Source organism: Zalophus californianus, chromosome 10 (genome assembly GCF_009762305.2).
Source record: "Zalophus californianus isolate mZalCal1 chromosome 10, mZalCal1.pri.v2, whole genome shotgun sequence".
Classification (NCBI taxonomy): domain Eukaryota; kingdom Metazoa; phylum Chordata; class Mammalia; order Carnivora; family Otariidae; genus Zalophus; species Zalophus californianus.
In genome coordinates this window covers 41,105,619-41,124,063 of record NC_045604.1, presented here as the reverse complement: position 1 = coordinate 41,124,063, position 18,445 = coordinate 41,105,619, and the positions used below count along the sequence as shown (strand labels likewise).

At 45.4% G+C, this 18,445-nt stretch overlaps 1 protein-coding gene across 10 annotated transcripts; it reads left to right on the top strand.

Annotated features, from left to right (window-relative positions):
• The first annotated feature begins 8 nt into the window (after positions 1-8).
• LOC113933042 lies at positions 9-17,966 on the top strand. Of its 10 annotated transcripts, none has more exons than XM_035722408.1 (5): positions 9-137; positions 6,984-7,103; positions 10,741-10,980; positions 11,754-11,811; positions 17,077-17,966. In XM_035722408.1, the coding sequence occupies exons 3-5, from the start codon at positions 10,833-10,835 to the stop codon at positions 17,375-17,377; spliced, it is 507 nt and encodes a 168-aa protein (XP_035578301.1). In that variant the 5' UTR covers positions 9-137; positions 6,984-7,103; positions 10,741-10,832; the 3' UTR covers positions 17,378-17,966. The 10 variants fall into 10 exon arrangements, 8 of the variants coding, with proteins under 8 accessions (XP_035578301.1, XP_035578299.1, XP_035578304.1 ...); XM_035722406.1 differs by having other exon boundaries at positions 75-209; XM_035722411.1 differs by having other exon boundaries at positions 86-224; positions 10,741-10,908.
• The last annotated feature ends 479 nt before the right edge of the window (positions 17,967-18,445 follow it).

The following is an 18,445-nucleotide window of genomic DNA, read 5'->3' as shown; positions in this document are numbered from 1 at the left end:
AGCTCGGCCCGGGAGGCCCCACCCCCAAAGAGAGGGGCGTTCGCCCGGCAGAGGCCCGGACCGGTATTCCGGTGGCTGCTGGGGGACTCGAGGAGGTCATTTGGCTTCTCACGAGCCCCGTATCTAACGGAAAAGGAGTAAGTTGGAATAGATTGGACCGATTCATGCCGTACCAAGAAAGTTCTGGGGATCCCTCCACGCAATAAGATGTGAGTTAGAAGCAGGTGAGAGAGAAGAGGGAAGGTCCCCGGGTCTGTGATCATCATCATGGCCCCACAGGGATGAGATGTGTCCACACTCCTGAGGCCTGTGACCATCCAAGGGAAACAGTCATGGATGAGAATCTCCCTCCCCACTTTAGGCTGGGCCGGATGGCGTGGGCCATTGCGCGGCAATCACAGGGTTTCCTCAGCACACAGGTCTGGCCACCCCGGTAAGTTTGTGCGGAGATTCCTCCAGTGGGGGCTCCCAGCAGCGCAGGTCCTCCACATCTAACTTTCCAGGCTACTCGAAGCCCTCCGCACTCAAGTGTCCCTCTCACAAGTAACCCGACAACTCAATTTTGTGTTCGTGCGTATTAAGGTGTTTAGGTTGATGTTCCCTGGTCACCTTTTGTAGCTCCTAAGCGGCGTGGTTTACGGGGAGAAAGAGCTCCTCAGAGGGTTGTCACGCGTGATCGTTTTCCTGTGTGTTTTTTTCCGTTAGCGCACCTCATCTGTTAAGCCATCTGAGACTCGACTCATTATTCCTTCAGCCGAGTTTGCTGAGTGGTTTCTTTGTGCCAGGCACTGCTCTAGGTACTAAGAATAAGACAGTAAACACAAGCAAGACTCTACAGTCACCCACTTCCATTCTAGTGGGGATAGGGTTAGAGAGATGATATACAAGTAAATGTAGATCTAATGGTGACAAACGCTATGAAGAACTATACAGTAGCGTCAGAATAGAGTGACAGAGGAAGTGCTATTTTATTTTACACAGTGTGATCAGGGATGGGTCTGCCCCTCCTCTTTACAGGGCCAGGGTCAGAAGCACAAATGGAGGCCCACTTATCCTGTGTCTACATATTTAAAAATCACAAACCACGTTAAACTGGTATGTAAAATTCCTGTCCTTTCATTGTGACAGTATACCTTCATCATAATCTGGAAGGCCAAATTTAAGTTTAGAATTCCCGGACTCCCTCAAGATGTGCACTGGAATGGGGTGGTTAGGTGGTAACTGGTCCCTGGCCCTCGACCTTCCTCCTACTTTTTGCACTCCAGCTCTGTCCCGTACTTCAACGGACCATGTGCCCACACCTGTCATATCTGGGTCTGCACATCTGAGCTTCATCCACACCTCCTACAAATAGCTGTTTCTTGGCTCCTAAAGAGGATGGGAAGCCAATGCAGTCTCTAGAAGCTGGCCCGGTGCTATAGGGACAGAGGGTTCTAGGGCCTCGGGTACCCACAGTGTGATCTAAGACAGGGTGAGGAGCAGGAGTTTTGGGTGGGCACATCCCCTTGGCCCATGGGCTTCTTGCTTTGTGGAAAGGAGTATGGTTAGAGGAGGGCCAAAGAGCTCAGAACCCAAGGTAGGGGCTTATCTTGCCCCAGTCTTAAGGCAGTTCTAATGAGGTAACCTTTGAGCCAAATGAAGTATGAGGGGGAGTGTGTGGCAATCTGAGGTGAAGGCATTCCAGGCAGAGATCTGCACCTTAGGGCTTTTGCTCCTTTCCCATATTCGTAGTGCCTGTGCCCAAAGTCTTGAACTGCATGAAGAAATTATATGTTGACTGGTTGGGGTGTTAGTACCTCCCCAAACTCCCACAGCGAATTCCAGATGCTGAGTGCTCCTCCCTGCCGGTCCAGGGAACTTCGCTCTCTCCTAGCAGTCTTAGGGCCAGACTTGGCCCAGGCCTATCAGGATGGAGTCCTAGTAGTCTTTTGATTCCTGGGCTTGGAAGTATTCCAGTGGCTGGCTGGGGTGACAGTAAAAGTCAAGTGCCTTCAAGTGTCTCTATTGTTAAACAGTGTTGTAGTTATCTTCCCTAGAGGCCTGAGAATTAGGGAGACAATATTGGCTGAACATGCTGAGCACCTGGGAGAGACATCCCAGATGAATACACAAAGATTTGCTTGTTCACATCTCTGTTTCAGAGCATCAGAAGTGGAAAAGAATACAAACTATTTGAATGAAGTAGAGAAAGTTTCTTGGCAACGGGGGTCAAAGAAATTAAGACTGAGAGTTGCAATATCTTGGAACAGGGATTTTCAACTTTAAAGTCTCGGAAGCCTTTGATCAAACAGAATCTTGAAAGGAAGCTTGAACAGATAAAAGCAAGCTAAGGAGTGTGACCTGGAGGGACACCCACTTTCTGGGGTCTGGGGGGCTTCTTGGGAGCCGCAGGGCTCTTCAGGCCACCATCTGAAAGCCACTGGTCTGGAATTGAAAGCAGAAAACATAAGGATCACAACTTGCCCGGGTTGCCCTTCCAGAAGCTTCCTGGGATAAAAAGATGGCAAAGAAGGAAATCTACTCAGCAGTGGGATATGGAGGGGGAGGAAAACATTGAAAGCTGAGGAAAACATTGAAAGTGTTGGGGGGGCGACTTAGGAATTCCCACCCAGGTCCCCTGCTTCCCTTCCTACATACAAGCTGTAGGAAGGTGAGGCAAAAGGAACCAGATGAGAGAGTACAATAATAGTGTTAGATAATACTTTGCACCTGCTGTTCTAAACACTTACAGATGTTACTTATTTAATTCTCACGCCAACTCTATGAGGTTGATATTCTTATTATCCCATTGCTACAGATGAGGAGACTGGCGTAGAAGGAGCCCTGTTGACTTTCCCACTTGTGAATCATTCATGTATTATGCATGAATAAAAGAGAGGGAATTTGGGAGTCTGTCAACCAAAAATAAGACAGATGGTCAGAGGAATGCAGCTTATTCACAAATACAGATAATTATGGTGAGCAACAGGATTGTGTTTGGTAAAACATGTCACCCAGTAGCCGACCATTAGATGACTTTCCACTCACTCATTTGCACCGAGGAGGAAAGAGGGTGTGTGTAGCTGGAAGACAAGTGCCCAGCAGCAAAGAGACCTGGGCTTTGTCCCTTCAAAACTCACTTCTTGATCTTACAGATGAAACCCCCCATAGCCGGGGTTGGTTAGAATACCAGTTCTGAAAGCCGAAGAGAGGTACTGAGAGTCTGCGTCAGAGAGGTATGGCAGGAAAGAGAAAGCACTTTCAAAGCGTTTGTTAATGGAAGCACTGTCTGCAGAGGTGTGTGCAGGGTAAAGGGGTGACTGACAACAGCAAGAAGTCTTTTGAGCGCCCCTCCAATGGAGGAGAGAAGGTAAAGGAACTTGGTGATGGAACCTGTGAAAGCTGGAGTCAAGGAAGAGGGGCCACCCAACCAGAGCTGGAACTGCCAGATGCCGCCACTGCAGGGAGGTGGGGAGGAGAGCGGGGAGGCACCGGGAAAGTCTTACTTCTACCTCTTCCTCTGCTAGTCCTCCGCCAGCTCCTCCCATTGGCCAAACCCAGTCAAAGCCAGAGGGGAGGGTGCCCTGCCTGTAGTCCGTGGAAGTTGGCTTCCGAGACAAAAGGCGGGTTGGAAGAAGGTAGAGTAGAGAATACCCTCGTACAGAGTCCCTAAACGTGAGCCTTTCGAAGCCTTAGAGATGAGAATGGAAACACGAAAATCCCTGACCGTCCTTCTGCGAGTCTCTTGGGTAGGAGCGGAGGGCTGGAGATCCACCTGACCACTGGATCGAGAGAAAGCCAGCAGAAGAGGGGGGCTAAGCCGTCCCTTCCGAGCCCCTCCTTCACATTCCTCACGCTTAGTCCAGTTGCCGTATTCTTATCTGTAGAGGAGACAGAGGCCCAGAGAAGTCCAGAGACTTGGTCAAGGCCACGCAGCAAGAATGGCTTCATAACCCTCCCAGGAACTTCCCAGGTGTAATCTGAAACTGGCCCCTGTACTCGGAGGGCAGGGAGGGACAGAAGGGAGAGGCAGGCCACTGCAGCTTGGCAGGTGGCAGTTTTAATAAACCGAGGGAACTTCTGTATGAGGCTTGTCTTGGCCAGTAGTACGACTAATGGATTCCTGCACTCACCTGCCAAATTTAAAAGGACATAAAGGGGCTTTTAACTGATTCAGTCATATAAACTGTGTAAGTGTTCTTAACACCGCATTGCTATCTCCAGGCTCCATCCTTGCAGCAGCCTCTAGGAGCCTCTAGGAGAGGCAAGCAGAACCCACATTCCAAGGACAGGGGAGGGGCTGAGGAACCTCCAAGCGCTCGGGTCCAGCTCACAGGTCAATTAGCAGTCTTGTCTTTTTGATGACCTTCCCCAACAGCAAGGCAACGGTAGAGTCCATTTTTGTCAGGCTTTCCAACATGGGGGTTGAAGTATTGAGAAGGGTGTGTGTGTGAATGGAAAACCCCGGGCAGAACCCCGCGTTCATGTACAGCTTCCCTCATCCTAGGTCACGTGATGGCGATTCAACGGGAACAGCCCCACCCCCACCCCCAACACACAGAAGGACAAACTATTTATTTATTTTAACGATCTTATTTATTTATTTGACAGAGAGAGATACAGCGAGAGAGGGAACACAAGCAGGGGGAGTGGGAAGGGAGAAGCTGGCTTCCCGCGGAGCACGGAGCACGGAGCCCGATGCCGGGCTGGATTCCAGGCCCCTGGGACCATGACCTGAGCCGAAGGCAGACGCTTAACAACTGAGCCACCCAGGCGCCCCAGAAGGACAAACTATTTAAAATGGAATGAAGATAAAAGGCTATAAACTCGAGGCCTTGTTGTTTGGGCTCTCTGGCTCATATCAGGAGTGAAAGCTTCTGGGAACCTGCAAGTCATCAAATGAGGCCTGAGGTCAAAAGCAAGAAGACCACATCACTGAGTGCTGGGGCGGAGTGCTCCCGGTAGAAGGCTTCTGGGGACTTTGCCACCTTAGTGCTCCTGTGCGATTTATTTGAGAGAACTTTAGGTTTCTTAATTTAAAATATTTTTTGCCACAGCAGAAAGGGTGTGTCCTGTAGTTCTAGTATCGCAGATAAATACACATAACTATAAAGTGTAACACTAGGCCTGAGAAGGGACGGAATTTATAAACTTCTTGGTTTATGACAAAAGCCTTCTCAGAATTTGCCTGAAGAGAAGACCAATACAATGATATCGTACATGTTGGAAGTTGCACATTGCATGTGCATGTGGAGGGAGGGGTCGGAAGAGAGCAGTCACCTGGGGCTAGCATGGGGACACCCTCCTTCTACCTCAAAGCTACTGGCCTGGGAACTCTTTTGGAAGATGCTGGGGTGTGGCAGTTGAGCGCTTGGTCTCTGGAGTTAAGGTCCTTTGGTTTCAGTCCTTGGCCACTGCCTCCACTTGGCTGAGCTTCAGTTTCCTCATCTGTAAAATGGGCACAGAGACCACTTGAGGTGCAGAGTTCTTGTCTATGAACGCTGTGGTGATTGTCTTATTTGGCTGCAGTTCCACTTGTCCTCAGACTAGTTTCACCAGTCCAAGGACTAAAAATGTCTTTTTTTAAAATTTTTTTTAAAAAATGGATTTTATCCATCCATTTGAGAGAGAGAGCGAGCACAAGCAGGAGGAGTGGCAGGCAGAGAGAGAGGGAGAAGCAGGCTCCCCGTTGAGCAGGGAGCCCGATGTGGGGCTTGATACCGGGACCCTGGGATCATGACCTGAGCCAAAGGCAGCTGTTTAACCAACTGAGCCACCCAGGCACCCAGGGTTAAAAATTTCTATGTTGAGATTCTTTTCTGATTTCTTAAGTGTTTTTTTTAAAAAATGAAATGATTGAGGGATGAATAGAGAAGCACAGAGTATATTTAGGGCAGTAAAACTACTCTGCGCGATCCCGCAATGGTGAATCCAGGTCATTATAGATTTTTCAAGAAGCGTAGAATGCCCAACACCAAGGGTGAACCCTAATGTAAACTATAGACTTCGGGCAATAATGATGTGCCAAAGGAGGGTCATAGATTATAACAAATGTACCACTTTGCAGCAGGATGTTGATGGTGGGAGAAGTATGTGTAGTGACAGCGGGTGTGTGAGGATTCTCTGTACTTTCTGCTCAATTTTGCTGGGAGCCTAAAACTGCTCTAAAAGATACAATCTATTAAAAAAAGATACGATCTATTTTTTCAAAATGGATGATGATGATAGAGGATGAATAAAATGAAAAGTTGGCACCCTATTTTGGTCCCCAAAATAGTTTGGAAATTTTGATGGCCCATAAAAACCAGGAAAAGAGTTTGAGTGGTTGGTTGACTTGCTGTCGAATGTGTAAAGGTCAGGCCACACTTAGGTGTAGAGGCCCGGTTTTGGCATCAGAGTGAGGGCATTTCTGGGGCCAGTTGCCCACTGCAGAAAGACATTGTCCCCAGTCTGGAATTTGGAGCTTGGAGCAAGAAGTCCTGGTGAGATGTCTAGAGGGCATACGGTGCACGGGTCTCAGCAGAAAGCTAACGGTAATCACCTCCCAGTTTGGGATAATCAAGTGCTTACGAGCAGCATGCTGCTCAGCAAAGGGGATTGGGGAGGGGTTTGAGGGTCTGTGTATGAGTAATGAGTAATACCACTGTGTCCCCTCTCCAGTAAGGAACAAGCACAAGAAACAAATAGAGATGCCAACTCCTCTGCTTTCTTACAGATCAAGCTGATTGCAGAATGAGGCTTAGAGGTGCCTCCACAAAGCATTCCTTAAACTTCTCCCTGGAATTAAATATGTCTCTTGACTACAGGCCCTCTCTACAGGGGCTGAGCCTTGCCAGCAAGCTGACCTCCTCCTCCCGCAGGCTGGCAGATCTGAGGAGACTCAGCCTCTACACCCAAGAGACCTCCATCTTGGGGGAGGGGTGCGGGTTTCTGTGTCAGAGGTTTGGTGTGGACAGTAGTCCCCTCTCTGCCCCTGTCCACGGTTTTCCTTTCCATGGTTTCAGTTACCTGCTGTCAAGAGGAACCAGAAGCAGATGATCTTTCTGCTGACTGATGGTCAGAGGCTTACGTCATTCCCTCGCTTCATCTCGTCACATAGGCAGTCTCTCATCACAAGAAGAAGGGTGAGGACAGTACAATAAGAGACTCCATGTACATAATTTTTATTACAGTGTGGTGTTATCATTATTCTATTTTAATATTAGCTATTGTTGTTAATCTCTTACTGTGCCTAATTTCTCATTAACCTTCATCATAGGTGTGTACGTATAGGAAAAACATAACATATATAGGGTTCAATACTATCCATGGTTTCAGGCATCCCCTGAGGGTCTTGGAACAAACCCCCTGCAAATACAGGGGGATTACAGTATTCAGTATTGGAAGTTGCTGATCTTTTCTCAAAGTGGTTGTGTCATTTTATATTCCTACCAACAATGTATGAGAGTCCAGCATGCACTATATCCTTGCCAATATTCGGTGGTATCCGTCTTTTTTTAATGTTAGCTATTCTGGTAGGTGGCGGTGGCATCTCATTTTGGTTTTAATTTGCATTTCCTTGGTAACTAATGGTTGGACATCTTTTCATGGCTCTTAAATCTTTTTCTGTATATGAAGTATCAAAATTTGGGGTACATTTTTATTTTTACTTTTTAAAGACTTTATTTAGAGAGAGAAAGAGTACAAGCGGGGAGAGAGAGGGAGAGAGAGAATTCAAGCCGACTCCACACTGAACACGGAGCGTGATGCGGGGCTCAATCCCACAACCCTGAGATCATGACCTGACTTGAAATCAAGAGTCAGACGCTCAATCAACTGAGCCACCTAGGTGCCCCTTTGCATACCTTTTTGAAAGGTTGGGTTGACTTACTACTGAGTTGTAAGAGTTCTGCACATATATATGTGCATATTTGCTAGATGCAAATCCTTGTCAGATACATACTTCGCAAACATTTTCTATCAGCTAACAGCTTACCTCTTCATTTTCTTAATGGTGTCTCTTGCAGAGTGGAAGTTTTTTATTTTCATGAAGTCTAATTTATCCATTTTTTTTTCTTTTAAGGCTTGTACTTTTTGTGTCTTAAGAAATTTTTGCCTATCCCAGGGTCACAAAGATTTTCTCATATGTTTTCTTCTAGAAGTATTATAGTTTCAACTTTTACATTTGTTTACATATGTTTAACTTTTCAAGGAATCACTATAGTAATTCTTTAATTAGCAAACATCCTCTGATGTTGTTTCTCTTTTTCAAAATTGTTTTGGCTATTTGAGTTCTTTACGTTTCTATGTGAGTTTTAGAATCAGCTAATGAATTCTAAAATTTAAAAAAAAGCCTGCTGGAATTTTGATTGGGATTGCATTGCATCTATAAATCAGATTTGGTTTGCCACATTTTAATTTTTTAAAATTAGCTAATGTTTTAAACCATGTTCTCTATGTGTAGTCAGACTCAGCTAGCAAGCGGGGGTCCCAGGCTGGATTGCTAAAATCTTTTGCCACATCTTCGGGGTTAGAATGAAGCAATTCTCTGTATAGCTCATGCGGTCGAATGGGTTTTCAGGCCCTGAGGCGAGCTAGCTGAAGACTTATACTCTGTAATCATGTCTGTTTTGTACATTTATTGCCTCATAATATTTATTTGCTTGCTGTCACCTCTCAGAATTGTAGTCAAGGCTTTGACGATTCCAGCGTATCTTAGCAGTGCTGTGAGCCGAAGCCAGAGCTGTGAGCTTCTAGCCACTGTGCTAGGGGTAGCAGCTATAAAGGAAGCAAGAGAATTTCAAAAGCATGTCAAAAGTCAGAGGAACAGGATCTGACACTCTTGGCCCGCTGCAGGGACTGCTTGAGACTCGGATTTGTCTGAATAAAGAACACCTTCAGAAGACTCTTGGTTACATTCCCTGAAATCCTAAACTAAACTGGCTAAAGCAGGAAAGGGAAATCAAGGGCCTCGAGGAACCAAATTAAGGGTAGGGCAAAGGCATATCTGACCTCAGAGACACCTCAGCTCCCTCTGTCTCTCCGTACTTCTAGTCTCCACATTGGCTTTATTCTCGCAGCCTGGCTGCTTCCAAAAATCTAGAACTGTAGTCCTTTGCTTTCATCTTTGAGGTCAGAGGGAAAAGACAGGACTTCTCTCCTGACCCTAGTTTAAAAAGTACTGGGGAAAAATTCTGGCCAGGCCGGGGTTATGTGTTCATTTCCCAGACCACTCACAATGAACAGGGAGATGGTGTATCACCACTGGTTCATCCCAGGCAACTCATCCATTCCTCTAGGTAGCGGGGTGAGCACAGGAATTGGCAGCCCCAACCAGGACTACATGTCTGGAGTAAGAAAGGAGCAGTGCCCCCCGCCTCCACTGCCCCAAAAGAATTACTGTTATTTGGGAAAGAGGTCAGATGGGCCTGTGCAGACCAAAGCAGATGATGACCACCACTAGGAGGCATAGGTGTAAGGATCAGATGGGAGAATGTGAGAGTCTAGCACAGTGCCTGGGACAGTAGGGCACAACTAAGAGTTGTTTTAAAAAATAGGGAAGGCTGAGGTGGGAGTACATCTGGGGGTCACATTACCTATGTCAAGATGTATCATGAATATACTAGAGATTTTCAGGTGTCCAGATAAACTTGACTTAAGCCATTTGGGTGCAAAAATGGGAAGAAACATACGTAAAGAAGAAAGAATACCTTGCAAGAATTTGCCTAGCCCACAGTAGCTCTCAGTGCTTGCTGCATGAATTGCCCACATGAAATATTGAGTGTTTTTATGTTCTCAGGTGACCGTATCAGAATCCAGATGTTGCATTCTTATTTTATGATGGCCTTGCTATCAGCAAACATCCTGAAAGATTTCTTGAGGCTTCACCCTCCTTCTTTATGGAAACCACTTGCTCCCTGCTCTTGCCTGTGGTTCAGCCACACCCCTTCAGCCCTGGGTTCCACCCTCCTGCCCAGCTCCTTGAGAGGATGCTCCTGTTGGACGGATGGGCTTTCTAGATGGGCTATGTCTGGGCACATAGCCATTACATCTCTTTGAGTGCCAAGCTCTGCAGTTCGGTGGTTAGCCTTGTCTCATAGGCAGCTAGGCACTATAACCTCTGGTCTAAAATGGAAGTTTGGGGGTGCCTGTGTGGCTCAGTTGGTTAAGGGTCTGACTCCTGATCTCAGCTCAGGTGTTGATCTCAGGTTCATGAGTTCAAGCCCCACGTTGGGCTCCATGCTGGGTGTGGAGCCTACTTAAAAAAATACTAAAACATAAAAAATAAGGGCTGCCTGGGTGGCTCAGGTGGCTCAGAGCATGGGCCTTCGGCTCAGGTCATGATCTCATGGTCCTGGGATTGAGTCCAGCATTGGACTCCTTGCCCAGTGGGGAGTCTGCTTCTCCCTCTACTTCTTCCTTCCCCCGCTCATGCTCTCTCTCTCTCTCAAATAAATAAATAAAATATTTAAAAAATCAAATAAAATGGAAGTTTGAATGTGTTATCTGCTACTGTCCTTTCATAAAAACATAAAATGCCCCATCAGCCACTTTGTGGGCCTGAATTTTCCCAACTGACCTTTCTGGTTTTCTCTTCCCAACTTTGCCTTGCCATCTGGAACAAAAGTTACCCACCTTCCTGTCCTTTCTGGTGACATATTAATCTTGTCCTATAAGTAATCACACTTGTGGTTGTCTACTTTACCCATTTACTGGTGATGTGAGATGAGATGAAATCTCTCTTCTCCTCTCTTGTCTTTGCATATCCTGGTCAACACTCAGATGTGGGCAAGAGGAAAGGTAATCGTTACCATTATAGCGGCTGTGACTCCTTGAGCATCTGTATAACCAGCGTGGTGCTAAGTACTGGGAACATGGTGATGAACAGAGATGGACGTACTGAGCAGCTAATGAAGATGAAGCTTCAGGCTCCTCACTTGCCCAGCCCATGTGAGTGCTGGGAATTGTGGGATGTTCAAAGTAGCCAGAGGAAGCCTGGTTACCACCAGGAAGCATTTCTATGTAAGTATGTCTACTAAATTGTCTAAGTGAGCTCCTCAGAAGGGACTTCCATCTCCTAAGCTCTAGGAGTTTGTGGCAATTCCAATGCTCCCTCCAAATGAATATTTATTTATAGTTAATTTTAGATTTATAATTATATATTTATTTTCTTAAAGAGGGTACCCCCCTCAAATGATAAAAATCTTCCGTCCCCACAAAACCTGAATCTGCCCCTGGTGGTGAGCACAAGACATGGTCCTTGCTCTCAAGTTTACAGTTTAGAGGAAGAGATGCAGATCAAAGAATTACACCAATAAATCTATAATTTTAAACTGTGAAAAGGTCATGAAGGAGGGGCTATGGAGTATCCCGGATAAAATAATACAGAAGGTGTCAGAGAAGCTTTCCTGAGCTGAGAGCTAAAGGACGAGTAGAGAATGAGGCAGGGGGGAGGGGATTCCTAATGCCGCTGCTGCCGCCGCTCTGTCACTGACCAGAGCTCCGTGCCCGCAGCCCAGATCTGAAGCTGCGGTCCTGGACCGAAGCCAAGAGGCAGCTGCAGGCTCCTTCCCAGACCCTCTCCTCTGGACCCTTTCCCAGAGCGCCTCCTTCCCTGCTTGAAACCTCCCAGTGACTTCTCATCTACTTAGAAAATCCACATCTGTCGCTCAGACCCCACCTCCCGCCCCTGCTGCGCTGCCCCTGCCTGGCCATGCCCCAAGCCTTGTGCCCACTGACATACATTTCTTTGTTAATTGTAAATCCAGCAGAGTGAACATACTGTGTTATGTTAGTTTCAGGTGTACAGTATAGTGATTCAACACTTCCATATCTTACTCAGTGCTCATCAAGGTAAGTGTTCGCTTCACGCCCCTACCTACTACCTCCCCTCTGGTAACCATCACTTTGCTCTCTGTAGTGAAGAGTCTGTTTTCTGGCTTGCCTCTTTTTTTTTTTTTTTTTTTCCTTTGTTCATTTGTTTTATTTCTTAAATTCCACAGATAAGTGAAATCATATGGTATTTGTCTTTTTCTGACTGGCTTTTTTACTTCGTATAATATTCTGCAGGCCCATCCATGCTGTTGCAAATAGCAATATCTCATTCTTTTTGTAGCTGAGTAATATTCTATTGTGTATATATACCACACCTTTGTTATCCATTCATCTATCGATGGACATTGGGGCTGCTTCCATGTCTTGGCTCTTGTAAACAATGCTGCAATAAACATAGGGGTGCATGTATCTTTTCAAATTAATGCTTTCGTTTTCTTTGGGTAAATACTCAGTAGTAGATTTACTGGATCATATGGTTATTCTATTTTTGATTTTTTTAAGGAATCTCCATGCTGTTTTCCACAGTGGCTGCACAAGTTTGCATTCCCATCAATAGTGCACAAGTGTTCCTTTTTGTACCTCCTTGTCAAAACTTGTTATTTCTTGTCTTTTTTATTTTAGCCATTCTGGCAGGGTAAGTTAATATCTCATTGTAGTTTTGATTTGTATTTCCCTGATGATGAGTGATGTTGAGCATCTTTTCATGTGTCTGTTGGCCATTTACATATCTTCTTTGGAAAAAAATGTCTATTCAGGTCCTCTGTCCATTTTTTAACTGGGTTGTTTTGTTTGTTTGTTTGTTTTGCATGTTGAGTTGTATAAGTTCTTTATATATTTTGGATATTAGCCCCTTATAGGATATATCCTCTGCAAATATCTTCTCCCATTCAGTAGGTTGTCTTGCTGTTTGTTGATGGTTTCCTTCGCTGTGCAAAAACCTTTTATTTTGGTGGAGTCCCAATAATTTTGCTTTGTTTCCCTTGTCTGAGAAGACATATCTAGAAAAATGATTTTATGGCTGATGTCAAGGAAATTGCTGCCTATGTTTTCTTCTAGGAGTTTTATGGTTTTAGGTCTCAAATTTAGGTTTTTAATCCATTTTATTTTTGTGTATGGTGTAAGAAAGTTGTCCAGTTTCATTCTTTTGCATGTAGCTGTCCAATTTTCCCAACACCATTTGTTGAAGAGACTGTCTTTTCCCCATTGTATATTCTTGCCTCTTTTGTCATAGACTAATTGACCATGTAGGCGCGGGTTTACTTCTGGGCTCTCTATTCTGTTCCATTGATCTATGTGTCTGTTTTTGTGCCCGTACCATCCTGTTTTGATGACGACAGCTTTGTAGTATATCTTGTAATCTGGGATTAGGATACCTCCAGCTTTGTTTTTTCTCAAGATTGCTTTGGCTATTTGGGGTCTTTTGTGGTTCCATACAAATTTTGGGGTTATTTGTTCTCATTCTGTGAAAAATATTATTTTGATAGAGATTGCATTGAATCTGTAGATTGCTTTGGGCAGTATGGACATTTTAACAATATTGGTTCTTTAGATCATGAGCATGGACTATCTTTCCATTTGTTTGTGTCATCTTCAGTTTTTTCATCAATATTTTATAGTTCTGGGGGTACAGGTCTTTCATCTTCCTTTTATTTTTTACATTACAAAATATCCCTTTTTATCTTAGTAATGCTCTTTAACCTTGAATTTGATTTTATCTGTATATATCTTTAATACACTATAGTTTTCTCTTGCTTACTGTTTACATAGTATATCTTTTCCTGTCCATTTACTTTCAAGTTATTTGTGCCCTCATATTTGAAGTGAGTTTCTTGAGACAGCATAGAGTTGGGTCTTGCTTTTTATTCATTCTCACAATATCTGCCTTTTAATTGGAATGTTTAGCCCCCATTAACATACAATGCAATATTGAGATGGCTGGGTTTATATTTATCATTTTGTTATTTATTTTCTGTTTTTCCTCCCTTTTTTCCTTTGAAAGAGAGAGGAACACACAAGGGAGGAAACTTTCCTGCCTTCTTTTGGACTATTTAAATGTTCTAGACTTCTATCTAATTTTTTAAAAGATTTTATTTATTTGTTTGTTTGTTTAGAGAGCATGAGCAGGGGGAGGGGCAGAGGGAGAGGGAGAGAGAGAATCTCAAGCAGACTCGCACTGAGCCCTACGTGGGGCTCCATCTTACCACCCTGAGATTATGACCTGAGCCAAAATCAAGAGTCAGATGCTTAATGGACTAAGACACCCAGGCACTCCTAGACTTCTATTTCAATTTACCTATTGGCTTTTTAGTTCTATCTCTGGAGTTTTTGGTGGTTGCTTTAGGGCACTGGTTGTTCATGTTAACCGGGGAACAGCTGGCTGTGTTTGGAAACAGTTTCGGTTGTCACAACTGGGGAGAGTGGTGCCACTGGCAGTTAGTGGGTTAAAGCCAAGGATGCTACTCAACATCTTCCGATGCTCAAGACATCCCCTGCCAACACACACACACACACACACACACACAGTGAAGAATGATCTGACTGAAAAGGTCCATACTGCCACTCTTGAGAGACACTGACTTTTCACAGTTCACTTAGAATTAATATTGTACCACTTCATTTAAATGCAGAAACTTTGCCCCTGTAAAAAGCCTTTTGCCATCCTACTGCCATTTTCCTTTATGCCAGGTGGTGAGTGAGCCAGATCCAGCCTGCTGCCTATTTTTGTACAAAGAGTTTTATTGGAGCCTAGCCAGGCACCTTGACTTGTGTTTGTGGCTGCTTTCACACTACAGGGCAGAGTTGGGCACCTGTGACAGAGACCCTGTGGCCCTCAAATCCACAGCATTTACTCTCTTACCCTTTCCTGGAAAAGTGTGCCGTCCTGTGCTTCATATTATATTGTCGTGTGTATTAATTATATTGACCTATATTATAAAACCCACAAAAAATATTTCTTTGCTTCAAAGAGTCATACATATTTTAAAGGAATTAAGAGGAAAAAAACAGACTTTTCTATCTGTCGAGATGGTTCCATTTCCGAAGCTCTTCATTCCTTCTTGAAGATCTGAATGTCAATCTGGTAATGTTTTCCTTTAGCATCAAGAATTTCATCATTTCTTGGACTGGAACTCTGTTGTCAATGAGTTTTCTTAATTTTATTTTATCTGAAATTGTCTTTGGCTTCATTCTTGAAGGATATTTTCACTAGCTCTAGAATAACACTTTTTTTTTTCCTTTTCAGCACTTTAAAGATGTTTCCATGGCTTCTGATAACAGTCATTCATGTCACTGTTCCCCTGTATGTAGCATGTTGTTTTTCTCCGACTGCTTTCTCTTTATCTTTGCTTTTCAACGGTTTGATGTGCCTAGGCATAGTTTTCTTCATATTTACCCTGCCTCAGGTTCACTGAGCTTCTTCAATCTATAAATTTATGTCTTTCACCATATTTGGAAAGGGTTCAGCCATTATTTCTTCAAATATATTTTGTTCCATTTTCGCATTCTTCTCCTTCTGTGACTCCAATTATAAGTATGTTAGACACGTGCTACAAGAGTTCCATAGGTATCTGAAAGTCTTCTGATTTTTTTAAAAGATTTATTTATTTATTTATTTATTTGGTAGAGAGAGACACAGTGAGAGAAGGAACACAAGCAGGGGGAGTGGGAGAGGGAGAAGCAGGCTTCCCGTGGAGCAGGGAGCCCGATGCGGGGCTCGATCCCAGGACCCTGGGATCATGACCTGAGCTGAAGGCAGACACTTAACAATTGAGCCACCCAGGCACCCCCTTTTCTGATTAAAAAAAAATTTTTTTTTTTTGCTTTCCCTCTCTGTTAATTTCTGTTGGTCTAGCTTTGAGTTTGCTGAAGTTTTTTTGAGTCATGTCCATTCGGTTGTGAAGCCCATTATATAATTTTTTTTATTTTGGATATTGTAATTTTTAGTTTATTTCATAGCTTGCAATTTTTTTTTGTTCTAGAATTGCCATTTAGTTGTTTTATGATTTCTATTTTTCCCTGAGATTCCCTACCTTTCTATTCATTGCAAGCATATTTTTCCTTACATCATTGAACATAGACATATAGCTGCTTCAAGGTCTTGTTTCCTCATTCCAGCATCTGAGTCATTTGTGGTTGTTTTCTACTGAGAATGGGCCACATTTCCTTGTCTCTTCATGTGTCAAATAATTTTGGATTATCTCCTGGACACTGTGAATATTATGCTTTGGAGACTCTGGATTCCTCGGAGGAATACAAAGAGTTGATTTTTGGATTTGATTTGTTTGGGTGTTAGCAAGCAATTCACTTGGCTAGACACAAACTACAAACACTTTCCTTGGGAATCAGCCTAAAATCAGTTTACTTCTTTTTCTACCATTTGAATGTTTCTGTGAGTTTTGAAGGAGTTCCTTTCCATCTTCATTCCCCTGAAAATTTTCTTTTGTCTACTGCGTCCTACTTTGGAGAAAGAAAAAGGGGGGGGGGAACTGGCAGGAGGAGTAGAGAAGGTGATTGCAGAAAAGAACATAGTGCCCTGTTGTTGTTCCCGGATCTTCTGTCTTAGGCGACCAGGACCGAATGTTGACCTCAGCATAGCTTCCGTGCCAGAGCACACCCGTTTCCCATAGATCTCTGATTGCCAGGGGTTGGTCACAAAACCACTTCTGTCTGTGTTACACTGAGAGGTTCTCAGCCACCCAGGGGTGTGCCTTCCACCCCCCTCCCCTCCTGCAGAGAGGGCTAGAACAGACACACGACCCCTGGTATGCAAGCACTCTGTAAATGCCTCTGGTACTTTCCCTCCTCTTCCCCTTCCTGGAAGCAGGCAGGTTTGTTGGATCCAGGAAGGCAGTGTTATATGGTGGGGAAAAAACATGAGCTTGGCGCCAAATAGACCTGATTTGGACTCACAGCTCCTCAGCTGACCTGTGTCTGACCTTGGACGGTGTCTTCATGCTCTCTGATCCCTGCTTTCCACTGGGAGAATGTTCTCTCTCTTTCATCACAGTGAGGCGTATTTAATTTTTTATAAAGTAGCCCTTCTCCATACCACCTCCACAACAAGTCCTGACCCAGCAGAGAGTTCTCCCAGTTAGCTAACCGAAGTTAGCGTGCTTCCTGCCGCTCTGGGGCGATCCTGGAGAGCAGACATTCAGCAAGCGGGAGGGCAGGACGGGCCAGATGATAGCTGCAGACGTTAGGGCTGGGGGAGCTCCCCACGGAGGGCTGGGGGAGCTCCCCACGGAGAGCAAGCCCCGACCCAGATTATTACTCTCTTTGTTCCAGGTACCAGGAGAGCAAACTCAAGCCTGAGTTTTTCTCAGGCCTGGGTGGAGGTGGAAAGAATTGCCCACGCCTCGGGAGGGAGTGGTCTCAGGCTGCCGAGCCCTCCCCTGCACGCATCTCCAGCCTTCGAGGGATCTCCACGGTGGCCCGGTGCTATAGGACGGACCCCACCCATCCAGAAATACAGGGCTCGGCAGGCCACGGCGCAGTTCGGCAGATGCTCTTTCCTTGGCAGGAAGTAGGGGGGGCACGCCTGATTAAAATGCAGAAGCTAAAGAAACTGGAGGCTCCAGCCGACTAAGAAAGTTGCGTAGGGTTATAGGTCTAGGACGGAACATACCCTGGGGCCCAACCTGGACCCCACAGACCCGTCACAGTCTCAGCCTCAGGGGCAGAAGAGAGACAGCGAAGGCCAGTTCCTGCCTGGAGCAACGCTGCTCGCCTTCTGGCATCAGGGGGCTTCCCACATTCCAAGAGAAACCATTCTGTGTCTTTTTCTGTCTCCTTAAACCTCCGACACACCTCCCTCCCCACACACGCTCACACCACTACGACCGCCTTGCCCCTGTGCTTGTCTTTGTTTTCCCTCTGGCTCTTTCCTCCCTTCACTTGTCCCCGGGGTCAGGCTCCTCCCTCTCGCAAGGACCTTGCTCCTGATCCCCACCCCCACCCCCTTACAAACCTAACTACTCTCTACCGGGTTGATTCCTGTAGCAAACAAACCAGCTCTCTGGCTCCCGCTAAGACGAGGAAAACAAAACTGGATGAACCCACACCCTTCTGCAGTACCGGCCTATTTGCTTCCTTCCCTTCGCAACCAAACTTTACAACAGAGTCGTCTGTGTTCACTGCCCCACTTCCTCACCCTGCCCTTTGTTCCTCAACCCACTCCAGCCTGGTCTCTGACCTCACCACTCTGCTGAGACTGCTTGTCAAGGTCGACAACAAGCCCTGTGTTGCCCTGTCCAGAGCTCACACCTGTCGCCCTCTTTCTCAACCTCGCACAGCTTTTGACACAGCTGATGGCTCTTCCCGCCCCCACCCCCGCCCCGAAGTGATTTCCTTTTTGGCTTCTAAACCACGTGAATTCATTTTCTATTGCTGCAGTAACAAATCATCACAAACTAGTGTCTTTTTTTTTTTTTTTTTTAGATTTTATTTATTCATTTGAGAGGGAGAGAGACAGAAAGAGCACAAACAGGGGGAGAGGCAGAGGGAGAGGGAGAAGCGGACTCCCGGCTGAGCTGGGAGTCCAACGTGGGGCTCGATCCCAGGACCTGGAGATCATGCCCTGAGCAGAAGGAAGATGCTTAACCATCTAAGCCACCCAGGTGCCCCACAAACTAGTGTCTTAAAACAATGCAAATAA

Coding starts and splice junctions, on each gene's coding strand:
- LOC113933042 (XM_035722408.1), top strand. CDS start 10,833: ATGGTGATGAACAGAGATGGACGTACTGAGCAGCTAATGAAGATGAAG. Junction 10,981..11,753: donor CCACCAGGAAGCATTTCTAT/GTAAGTATGTCT, acceptor GTGTTATGTTAG/TTTCAGGTGTACAGTATAGT. Junction 11,812..17,076: donor CTTACTCAGTGCTCATCAAG/GTAAGTGTTCGC, acceptor TCTTTGTTCCAG/GTACCAGGAGAGCAAACTCA.